We start from the raw sequence: 12,500 nt of genomic DNA on the forward strand, positions 1-12,500 counted from the left end.
GTATTCTTTGTGTCGGAAAAATACAAAAAAATAAATAAAGCAAAGAAACGAGAAAAAAGCGAAAAAAACGTAAAAAACAGAAATAGATGAGAGAGAGAGAGAGAGAGAGAGAGAGAGAGAGAGAGAGAGAGAGAGAGAGAGAGAGAGAGAGAGAGAACCACCTGAAGCACAAGTGGTGTATACAGCAGCCAGGGGAGGAGGAGGAGGAGGAGGAGGAGGAGGAGGAAGAGGCAGGGGGGAGGGGAGGTGGGGGGGAAGCAGGTGTTCTTTAGCTACACCGCCACCCCCACCATCATCACCCCCCCCACTCCCCCCCTTCCTTCCCTTCCCCTTCCTTCCCTTCCCCTTCCTTTATTCCCTTCTCTTCTTCCTTCTCCGTTTACTCTTCGCCTCTTTCTTTCTTTCTCTCATCATCCTCCCCATTCCCCCCCTTCCTTCCCTCCCCTCTTCCCTCCTTCTCTTCCTCCTTCCTTCATTCCCTCCTCTTTCTTCTCCTCTGTTTACTCTTTGTTTCTTTATTTGTCTCTTTCATCACCCCATCTCCCCATCATCATCCTCTTCCACATCTTCCTCCCTTTACTCTTCCTCTTCCTCTTACTCCTTTTAACTCTTTTCTTTCCTATTTGTTTCTTTCATCAGCCTCCCCATCCCCCTTTTCTTCCATCCCTCCTCTTCCTCCTTCCTTCATTATCTCTTCCTCCTCCTCCTCCTCCTCCTTCTTTTATTCTCTACTTCTTTTTTTTTGTTTGTTTGTTTCCGATTATTTTTGGGTCGTATTTTCCTTCTGTTGTGTTCATCGTTTCTCCCCTCATTTTTATTACCAATCCTTCATCACCACTATCATTATCATCATCATTATCAGACACATAACTTTCTATATCAAGTCATCACAAATTACAAGCGATTGCGTTCTTATATATTTCCTGAGATGAGTACCAGTCTTTTTATTATTATTATTACTTTTTTTTACAATTCTGCGTAAGTAATTTCCTCTCTCGTTAAGTATGCAGGTAAGTTAACGAGCAGGTGAGCGAAGTCAAACCACTGATAAAATGAAAGACAAAAACGTTGAACTGGTCTATAAAAAACGCATTGTGAGTCACCTGTTTGGACTCGGCTATACTAATTATCGCATCCACTTCAAAACCTTGATTTAACGCGTGTTCCCTGACTCCTTACATACCAGGGTTGTGTAATAGCGTGAATAAGATGTTGTTTTACTCTGGCTATCAATCTACCAGTCTATCTGCCTACCTATCCATTTCTCTCTCTATCTTCTTTCTATCTCTATTCTATCTTTATCTCTTTCTATCTTCCTTTTTCTCTAGCAAGGTTGACTATCATTCGACCAATCTATCTGCCCACCTATCCATTCCTTTCTCTTTCTCTGGCAAGGTTAACTATCATTCGACTAATCTATCTATCTACCTCTGCATTTCTTTCTCTCTCTCTTCCTCTTTCTCTGGCAAGGTTTAGCAAGAAGTGAATTAAGTTAACCAATCCAAGGTCTTGTCTAACCATTTGTCACGCACGGATATACATCGTTATCGGAGGCTTGTGTTACACTCACTCTTTAGAATTCGTGTTACACTTCATGAAATTGATAACCGATCGACCGACTGTTTGATTGACAAGCAGTAGTAGTGGTAGAGGGGGTTAACATGACAGGGATAGTAGTGACTGTAGTAGTAGTAGTAGTAGCAGTAGTAGTAGTAGTAGTAGTAGTAGTAGTAGTGGTTGTGGTTGTGATAAAAATGATATAATGACAAAAAAAAATGCTACTAAAAACGCAAATAAAGAACCACTAAAACTTTCCACACTGAATAATTTACACGTTTTATTTTTTTTTTTCCATTCATTCATTCTACTTTTATTACGCTCGCTCGCTCGCTCGCGTGGTATACTTTTTCTTTTTTTTCCTCTCTCCTTTTATCTCTCCTCCGCATTTATTTCAGAATTTATGTTCCTACCGTTTCCATTTATCATCATCACCAGCACTGCAATTACCACCACCACCACCACCACCAAAACTACCACGATCGTAACAATTTCACTATAGTACCACGCGTTCTCTCTCTCTCTCTCTCTCTCTCTCATCACCACCACTACCACTATTCTACACCAGTCACCACCACCATCACCACCACCTTCATCACCACCACAATAACTGAAATCATGAAATCTCTTACGCTTCCCCCGACGCTCAATCACCATCCTCACCACCGTCATCACCACCATCATCATCATCACCATCAGTCGAGGCAGCAACCAACCCTCCATTCAGAAACATCCCTTCCTGCTGTGTTGGCGAGCCTTCTTATCACACACACACACACACGCACACACACGCACACATATATACATAAACACACACAAAAAAACGGAAAGGCTACCAAACTGCCCCTCCCCCCCCCAAAAAAAATGAGAAACAAAGCAAACAAACAAACAAACAAAAAAGAGGAAAGACACAGCACCGCAAACCTTGAACAACAGCAACAAGACCAATAAAATAATAAAGGACAAAGGGAGAGAGAGAGAGAGAAAAAAAAAGGAGACATGAAAAAAACACGTCAAATACAAGACAATTGCACGAGTTATGAACGAAAATGGAATAAATCTTCTCAAATTGCGAGAAAATAATAATGAGAAACAGTACAGCAAAAACTAGGAAAAGGAGGAGGAGGAGGAGGAGGAGGAGGAGGAGGAGGAGGAGGAGGATTCGAACCCCTGGCAGCACAAATTGCACACGTCATTAAGCCAAAGATGAAAGAGAAAGGGATACAATAATAACACTACAAGACGTCACACACACACACACACACACACACACACACACACACACACACACACACACACACACACACACACACACATATCTTTTCCCTCATTATCTAACTAACAACTTTACCTGCCTAAAAAAATATAAATAACACAGGTGAGACATGGAAGGTAAGGTAAAGTAAGGTAAGGTAAGGTAAGGTAAGGTAAGGTAAGCTCAGGTAATAAAAGGTAAGGTGATGTAAGGTAAAATTAACGTAAATCAGGGTGAGGCAAGGTAAGGAAAGGTAAGGTAAGGCAAGGTAAGGTAAGGCCAAACAAGGTGGGCCCACTGATAGGTATAAGATAAAATAAGGTAAGGTGAGGTAAGGTAAGGTATGGTGAGGCAAGGTAAGCTAAGGTAAGGATAGACGAAGTGGACAAATAGGTAGGTGCAAGGCATGACAGGTAAGGTAATGTAAGGTAAAGTATGGAAAGGAAAGGTAAGGTAAGGTAAGGCAAGGTAAGGTAAGGTAAGGTAAGGTACGGTAAGGAAAGGCAAGGCAAGGCAAGGCAAGGAAAGGAAAGGAAAGGAAAGGAAAGGAAAGGTAAGGTAAGGAAAGGTAAGGAAAGGCAAGGAAAGGTAAGGGGAGGCAAGGTAAGCTAAGGTAGGGCGAGACAAGGCGGGCACACAGGTAGATTACAAGACATGTCAGGTAAGGTAAAATAAGGTAAGGTAAAGAAAGATAAGGTAAGGTGAGGTAAGGCAAGGTAAGCTAAGGTAAGGTAAGGCCAGGCGAGGCGGGAACACAGGAAGGGAGGTACAAGGAACGGCAGGTAAGGTAAAGTAAGGTAAGATAAAGAAAGGTAAAGTAAGGTAAGGTAAGGTAAGGCAAGGCAAAGGTAAGCTAAGGTAAGGCCAGGCGAGGCGGGAACACAGGTAGGGAGGTACAAGGAACGGCAGGTAAGGTAAAGTAAGGTAAGATAAAGAAAGGTAAAGTAAGGTAAGCTAAGGTAAGCGGGCACACAGGTAGGTAAGTAGGTACAAGGAACGTCAGGTAAGCGTGCGAGGTTCACATTAATCGAAGGTGCGAGACTTTTTTATCAGACATGTGCAGGCGACACCTTTTTATGGCGCGCGGGCTTAATTTATTGCTGCTTAAGGTGAGGCAGCCGCGCCAACGTGTTTACCTGACCTGCGAGTTGTGTACCTGTAATTTACTAGGACCTCTTTGTTGTGCTACGTGTGTGTGTGTGTGTGTGTGTGTGTGTGTGTGTGTGTGTGTGTGTGTGTGTGTGTGTGTGTGTGTGTGTGTAGGTAGGAAATAGGTACACGTTAGGTAGGTGGGCATGTAGAATAGGTATAGATAAGGATATAGGTAGATAGGTAATTAGGTAGACAGGTGTGTGTGTGTGTGTGTGTGTGTGTGTGTGTGTGTGTGTGTGTGTGTGTGTGTGTGTGTGTGTGTGTGTCGCATGCACCTCACCTGTCACGTTTACCTGTCTATTTATCAGCCTATCCGTCTCCATCTGTCTGTTTTTAAGTCGTCGGTGAGGCTCCCTTCATTAACTCTCTCGGCTCCCTTCCTCCTCCTGTCACCGCTAAATCATTAACTCCTTCTTCTTTACGCTTTTTTATTATCGTCATTAAATATATTCCTCCTTACTTACTTACTGAAGCCATTTACCTGCCTCATTAAACACCTTGAATAATTAACGAAGTCGTCCTCAAAACACAGGTAAGTAATAATCAACAACAGCAACACAGGTAAGCGCCTCGTAATTTGCACCTATCACACCTGTCCATCGTTTACATTTTACACAATTGAGGAGAGAATGCACACTCTTACTTTTTTTTTTTTTTATCATACGAGACTGGAATTATGTCTCGCTAACCCGGCAAGTCAATTAGTCGGTCGGTGTATTTACCTGATTATCTCCGCCCGACACGATACACGGGCCCTTCCCCCCCCCCCCCCCCGCCGCCCCAATCACACCCGTCTCATTACATCATTACATTATTCTAACGCAACTTATCATGTCGTCTGTCGCGGGTCCTTGCTTCCACTTTCTCCCCAAACACGCAACTATGAGGGAGGAGGTGGAGGAGGAGGAGGAGGAGGAGGGTGGGACGTGGGGGGTGGGTGGGGATAGAAGTGTAGGCAAAACAGGTGTAAAGAAAAGGAGAGAGGAGGTAAAGAAGGATTGAAAAGAGGAGATGAAGGGAAAACATTAAAGGGGAAGAGGAAAGAGAGAGAAGGGAAGGGAGAAGAAAACGAGGAAAGGGAAAGAAGGGGAGAAAAAAATGAGAAAAAAGAAAGGAATAGATAGGGGGCCTTCGTAGAGCAAGGGGGGGCAGGGGGAACAAGGGGGACAAGGGGAGCGTTGATCCCTTCCTTTGCCTGACCCGGCCGTTCCCCGCCAATTTGTAGATGGTGAGATTACGTCGCTGGTGATATGTTAATGACGCGGCTGCTTCCTTTCTTTCCTTTTGATGTTTGAGACGACGACGGTGACGATAATGGTGACAGCCTGGCGAATATCGGGGGGGAGGAGGAGGAGGAGGAGGAGGAGGAGGAAGAAGAAGAAGAAGAAGAAGAAGAGGGAAAGAACACTGAGTTAATCTTTTGTTTCTTTCTCCTATTCTTCTTCTTCTTGTCTTCCTCTCCACCCTTTCCTCCTTTCCTCTTCTTTTCCTAACTCTTTTACTTACTTCCTATTCCTCTCTTCTAAGTCCTTTTCTCTCCCTTCTTTTCCTTCTGCCTTCTTCTTCTTTCCCTCCATCACTATTTTTTTCTGATTACTGCTTCTTCATCATCCTCTCACCTCCTATCTTCATCTTCCTCAATCGTCTCCAAACATCCATCAACTCCTTTTCCTCCCCCCTCTTCTCCTTATCTCTCTAACCCCATCATTTCGTCAACTCCTTCCTGCTCCTTTATCATTTTCTCACTTCCTATCTTCTTCCTCCTTCCTATCTGCCTTGTCTTCACACCTCCATCATCTTTCTTTTCTTGTGTCTCCCTCTTTTCATTCTTCCTTCCCTTTTTTTCTCTCTTTTCACCGTCCCTTCCCTCAGTACTTCACCTCCTTCGTTCCTTCCATACTTCAATTTCTTCTTTCCTTAACAGTTCTCTTTCCTCCTCCTCCTCCTCCTCCTCTTCCTCCATATTCAACAGCAGCGGGTCGGAAGCTCAGGTGTAATCCGTCATCACCAGGTGTTATCTTTGCCATCTCTGTGCCTCGTCCAGGTGAGCAGAATCCCCCTCATCCCCCCCCCCCCCCCCATCACAACACCTGTCCAGTTCACGCCGCACCTGCCCTCCTCTGCCCCTCCTTTCCCTCCCTCTATCCCTCCATCCTTTAGTTTCTTTCTCCTTTTGTTCATCCTGGTTCCTATGTCCCTTCCCTTCCCTTTCCTTTATCTTCCTTTTCTTAGTTAAATCTCTTCTTTCAGTCCTTCTTTATCCCTTTTTCCCTTTGTCTGATTTTTATTTTTATTGCTATATTCTCTTCGTTTTGTCCCTTTCCATTCTTTTCCTTTGCTTTCCTTTCCCTTCATCTCCTTTCCTTTCTTCTTTACTTGGTATCGTCCCTTTTCTTCCTTCCTTCCATCTCTCCCTTCGTTCCTTCCTTCCTTCACTGTCTACTTTTTCTTCCTTCCCTCTTTCCTTTTCTTGTGTCTTCCTCTCTTCTTTCTTCCCTCCTTTTTTCAATCTTCACCATTCTCTCTCTCGCTCTCGCTCTCTCCCTCTCCCTCTCTCTCTCTCTCTCTCTCTCTCTCTCTCTCTCTGATAAAAAGCTAAGGAGGGCAAAGACAGAGAAAAAAAAAAGAGTAGAGATGAAACTGTGAGAGGAAGAGAGGAAAGAGCGAGGAAGACAGAGAGAGAGAGAGAGACAGACAGACATACAGACAGACAGACAGACGGAGTACTATGAATATGTAAGCGGGAGACAAGCAGGTGATAATTAAGGACATGTTCGACTTTTTTCCATCGACACCTTTGCCTGACAGGTGAGATCCGACATTGAGGTGTTTACAGAGATGCATCCTGACTGACTCTCTCTCTCTCTCTCTCTCTCTCTCTCTCTCTCTCTCTCTCTCTCTCTCTCTCTCTCTCTCTCTCTCTCTCTCTCTCTTCCTCCCTTTTATCTTTTACCCCTTCCCTTTTCCTCCCTTTCCCTTCTTCTTTTACATCTTCTCACCTCCTATCCTCTTCTTCCTATTTCTCCACCTCGGCTTCACACCTTCCTCCTCCTCTTCCTTCTCCTTCTCCTCCTCCTCATTACCTACCTACCCACCTACCTACCTAACTACATTTTGATTTCTCTCTTCATGTTGTGACGAAAATAGGGAGATAGAGCTAAAAAAATAGGAGATAATGATGTACAGGTGAGGAGAAAGAGAAAGAAGGGAGGAACTGTCTACCTGCCTACCTATCTACCTGTCTTCTCTCCTACCCTCCCTACCTATCTTTCTTTCTTCTTCCACACTGACAGGTAGATAGGAAATGAGAAAAAGAGAGAACGAGGTGCGTAGCGATAAAAAGATAACGGAGAAACAGAGAAAAAGAAAGAGAAAGGGAGATAAGGAAGAGAGGAAGAGAGAAAGAGTGAGACGAGGGAAAAAAGGGAGAAGGAACGGAACGGAAATGAGAAAACAGAGAAAGGAGAGAAAAAGTAAGAAACAAGAAGAGAAAGGAGAGGGAACGGAACGGAATCAGAAAAACAGAGAAAGAGAGAAATAGTGAAAGAAGAAAAAAAAGGAAGAAGTGATGAAACGGGAATAAGGAAGACGAGAAAAGAGAGTAAGATAAAAAAAGGAGAGAAGAAAAAGGGAATTGGGAAAATGAAATGAGAGTGAGAGAAGAAGAAGAAAAAAGAGAAGAAATGAAAAGGAACCAAGAAAACCGAGTAAGAAAGAGTGAAGAGAGAGAGACATAGAGAAAAAAAAAAGAGTGAATGGACTGCTTAGAGGAGGAGGAGGAGGAGGAGGAAGAGGAGGAGAAGGAGGAGGAACAGGTAACTTTGGGACATCTTCAGCTGGTCGTCACGTGATCCGCCGCAACGCTCAACAAGACACCAGAAAATCGTAGCGACTTAATGTAGCGTGTTCTCCCGACGCGCGACTAATTTCAGCGCGTTTATAAATTGCCTCGCGCGGACTTACAAGAGTGTGATAGCGATTAATTATGGCCGCGCACTGTCCCCGCTGTATACACTTACCTGCTGACGGACTGACTAAGAGGTTGAGAGAGAGAGAGAGAGAGAGGGAGGGAGATTGAAAGAGAGAGGGAGTGGGTGAATTTTCAGACGGTAAGGAAAATAAGGAAAACAGGAAGGAAGGAAGGAGGGAGGGAGGGAAAGAGAGGACTGACCGACTGATTGGTGAATGTAGACAAGGATAAGAATTGGTTGGAAAGGAGGAAAGGAAGGAAGGAAAGAAGGAAGGAAGGAAAGAAGGAAGCAAGGGAGGAAGGAAGGAAGGAGAGGAGGGAGGGAAAGAGCGAAGGACTGACCGACTGCCTGGTGAATGTAGACAAGGAAAAGAGTTGATTGGAAAGAAGGAAAGGAAGGAAGGAAGGAGAGGAGGAGGGAAAGATGAAGGGGGAAAAAAAAGGAGAATGAGGGAGTGAAAAAATGGCGGCGGCGAAGTAAATAAAAAAGGGAGGAAAAGAGGAAAGTAAGGAAGGAAGGGAGGAAAAGAGAGATGGAAGAAGGTAGGAAAAGAGAGATGGAAGAAAGGAGGAAAAGAGGGAGAAAGACAGAAGGAGGGATGAGTGGAAGAGGAGGTGAGTGAATGTGGATGAGTGAGGGTGTTTTAAAAAGCTAAGAAGAAAACAACAACAACAAAAAAAAGTACCGCAAAGTTAAAATTAAAGGTGTTTGTGATCTTGAGGATAACAACAACATCACCACCAACATCAACAACAACAACAACAACAACAACAGCGGCGGCGTCCTCTTGTATTCGGCAGTGATAAATAAGTCGGGAGTTGCCAATTAGAGAGTGTCGTTTTATCATTTTGATCCGAAAGTATTCCCAGCTAATAGATCTCTCTCTCTCTCTCTCTCTCTCTCTCTCTCTCTCTCTCTCTCTCTCTCTCTCTCTCTCTCTCTCTTCTAATTACCTTCTCCCTCCACCACCATTATCACCCGGTTTCCTTCCCCTTCTCCTGCGTTCCCATTATTCTCTTCTTCTTCCCCGTCCTCCTCCGTTCCCTCCTCCTCCTCCTCCTCCTCGTCCTTCTCTCTTCCTTTCGTGCCTCATAAGCGAGAGTGGCGGCCATATTTTAGATCCTGTCAATTACTGAGATTGCTCGCCGGCGGACCTAAACCCGCTTTATTGCATCTTTCTCCGCCTCCTGCCGGGGCGCGCGAGGGGCCGCCAGTTCGGTCACCTCGTCGCCGGGGCCTTGACGGAGCACCTCGTCCCGGTCCGCAAGGTAAATCTGCTCGACTCAATTAAGCACAGTTAGGGAAAGATGCGATCCTGTACTACCTAGGGAGGCCTGCAGGAGGAGGAGGAGGAAGAGGAGGAGGAGGAGAACGAAGGAGAGGAAAGGAGGTATGCGTGGAGATGAAGTAGAAGGACGAGGAGACGGAGAAGTAAGGGAAAGATGCGAACCTCGTGTCTTGGAAGCTTGTAAAAGAGATGAGGAAGACGCAGTAGGAGGAGGAGGTATACACATGTAGGAGTAGCAACAAGAGGAGGAGGAGGAGGAAGAGAAGAAGGAGGGATTGGACGAACAAAAGGAGAAGTAAGGGAGAGATGCGAGCCGTATGTCTTGGAAGCTGCAGAAGGGATGATGAAGGCAAAGTAGGAGCTATCATGTAGGAGATGCAGGAGAAGGAGGAGGAGGAGGTATACAAGCAGAAGCAGTAACAGGAGGAGAAGGAGAAGCAAGAGGAGGAGGTTACTGGAGGAAGGGCAAGGACGAAGAATAAGAGGGTCGGCTCGCGCGCTGGCTCGGCCCCAAGCCCAGATTTCATTTTCCAGGGGCTGTGATGATCCCGGCGCGGCTCCTCGGGGACTAATTTTATAGTCGGTCATTGATTGTGATGGTGAGGCCGTTATGCTCCTGCTGACTGACCCCCCTCCCCCCCATGACCCTACTGCCTGCTGAACCCCGCACCCCCGCCCTGCTGACTGACCCCCCTTCCCCCCCCCATGACCCTACTGCCTGCTGAGCCCCGCACCCCCGCCCTGCTGACTGACCCCTCTTCCCCCCCATGACCCTACTGCCTGCTGAGCCCCGCACCCCCGCCCTGCTGACTGACCCTACTTTCGCCCCCTCCTCTCCTGCCGACTGACTGATTGTGATGCTGAGTCAGTTTTACTCATCCTGACCGACCCCTCCTCCCCCCACCCCTGCTGCCTGCTGAGCCCTCTCCCCCTCCTGCCTGCTAAGCCCATGCAATACCACCCTAAATGAACCCCTGCCATCCCTGCTAATCTACCCCAGCGTCCTGCTACTCCTTTATCCTGCTGATTGAGCCTCCGCCCTGTCTGCTGAATGAATCTCTGGGCTCCCTGCTGCCTCCCCGCTATCAGTGAAGCTGCTGACCCTACCACTGTCCTGCTGGCCTTGTAGTCTCACCCTCACCCCCCATGGCTCTGCTGCGAGGGTGTGTGGCTGCCCGCCCCTGCCTGCTAATGTCTCCCCTGTGTCTCCACGTAACAGGAACCTTCCCCGCCGCCCGCCGCCTCCCCTCAACAAAGGGGCTTCGCGGCGCGAGGGGAGGCGTGGCGGAGGGGAACCCTGTGTGAGGGGAGCACTTGGGAACACTGCCGAGGGGGAACACTTGCAGGGGAGGAAACACTGAGATCACGACCCGTGGGAAGCGACACAACGCGGCGCCCCCAGAGCAGCGTGCCTCACCGCGGGGCACGGCGCGGCGGGGACGCCAAGACGCCCACCCTGCGAGGGGAACTTTCGTGTGTGGAGGAAGCCTCTGCTCTGAAGGCACCGTGGGTAAGTTTTATTTGGAAGAAGGATCAAGGAGCGCCTCGAGAGAGGACAAACACAAGAGGCTCGCCTATTATACCCACAGAACACAACGTGCGATTGAGCAGTGAACACAATGGCGGGAAAGCACTGCCCGGCGAGGAACACAAGACGCCTCACACCGTGCCCTCAGAACACTGAGATAGAACACTGGAGAGGAACATCACCTGGAACAAAATGCAGCAACAAAACAGAGCCGGGTACTCACCACGTCAGGAGTGGAGGCGCCGTCGGTGTGCGTGGTGTCGGCCGAGGCCCGCCCGGCAGCGGCGGCGGCGGCGTTGTTGTTTGAGTCCCCAGTGCCCAGGTCGGGCTTGGGGCCGTCCCTCTCGTCAATGACCAAATCGATGGGCATCTTGCCCTTCAAACACGATATGTACCGGTGGCAGAAGTTGTCACACAGCTCGTGCACCTGAGGGAGGAAGAGGCTGGGCGTGAGACGGAGCAGCGGCTGCATGGGTCACCCGCGCCACAAACACACAGACACACAGACACACCAACACACGCGTACTGCTGGGGAGGGAGGATGCGGGGCAGCAGGAGCACCGTCACCGCTAGCAGGAGCAGCTCTGGGGACAACCGGCCGCCACTGCGGATTAACATGTGCTAACGGGAGTAAACCTTAAATCATCTGCAGCCAATGGCGGCGAGGAGGGGAAAACACGCCTGTGTGGGGATTAGGTGGTGGGAAGGGTCGGGGAGTGCCTTCCCCCTTTAACCTGTCACGACCAGGCGTCGGGACGAGGGGAGAGGGGCGGGAGGAGGGCCGGAGGGGGCGAAGGAGAGGAGGAGAGGCGGGAGGTTGATACGAACACAAGGAAAACAAGAGGATGCCCAAAGCGGCGTGGAGAGGCAATACGGAGCAAGATATACGTTGCATTATTAATTTGTTTTGAAAGCCGAACCAGAGACAGCGGACGAGGAAGGGAGGCAGCGGCAGGGTTCATACAGATGGAAAATACATCCACGAGGCCTCGACCTTTTACCCCCCTGCCATGACCCTCCTCCCTGCCCCTGCCCCTGCCACCGCCTCCACTCCGCTGCGCCTCGCGTCTCCCCGTGGCACAGCACCTTCAAGAACCGACCGAGATTTGTAACACTAAAAACGCTCGAGTCTCCCCGGCCGCCGATGGTCCAAATTAAGCCACTATAGAGACTCCACATCTTCCCCTTAACCCTTTCAGCCGCAGTCAGCACCAGATGTTTTACAGTGTGTGTGTGTGTGTGTGTGTGTGTGTGTGTGTGTGTGTGTGTGTCAGAGAGAGAGAGAGAGAGAGAGAGAGAGAGAGAGAGAGAGCGTTCATTGTACAAGTTTTGCGCAGTCTATTACACGGACTTTATAAAATTGTGAAGCCACTTGAGAGAGAGAGAGAGAGAGAGAGAGAGAGAGAGAGAGAGAGAGAGAGAATCACCATCACCACCACCACCACCTCCATGCCTTCTCTTACTTCCCCCGGAGACAGACTCACCCTCATCACCACCACCCTCACCACCCTCATCACCACCACCACCACCACTACCATCACCACCACATGACACCACATTAAAGCCTGAGCGAAGTGCCGCCGTTAACATGAACTAAAGAGACAGAAACGAGGTGTTCAGAAAAAGCTTGGGACGCAGGGAGGGGGGGGGAGGGGGGGGGAGGAAAGCACAGAAGGCGACACAGATAAAAAAAGAAGAGGAAAGGAGAGGAGAGAAGAGAAAAAGGAAAGATAATGAGAGGAGAAGAGC

General features: G+C 48.1%; 1 protein-coding gene across 7 annotated transcripts in view; it reads right to left on the reverse strand.

Moving 5' to 3' along the window:
• The window catches only part of LOC126983032 (homeobox protein homothorax-like), a 289,790-nt gene that overhangs the window by 157,033 nt on the left and 120,257 nt on the right, over nucleotides 1–12,500 (reverse strand). For all 7 annotated transcript variants that reach the window (XR_007735485.1, XM_050835464.1, XM_050835459.1 and 4 more), the window contains exon 6: nucleotides 10,975–11,178. Coding sequence is in view for 6 of the 7 variants with exons in the window: in XM_050835464.1 (XP_050691421.1) it covers nucleotides 10,975–11,178 (204 nt within the window). In the remaining variant the exon portion in view is untranslated. The remainder of the gene's footprint in view (nucleotides 1–10,974; nucleotides 11,179–12,500) is intronic.

The sequence above is a fragment of the Eriocheir sinensis genome, chromosome 52 (assembly GCF_024679095.1).
Source record: "Eriocheir sinensis breed Jianghai 21 chromosome 52, ASM2467909v1, whole genome shotgun sequence".
Taxonomy (NCBI): Eukaryota; Metazoa; Arthropoda; class Malacostraca; order Decapoda; family Varunidae; genus Eriocheir; species Eriocheir sinensis.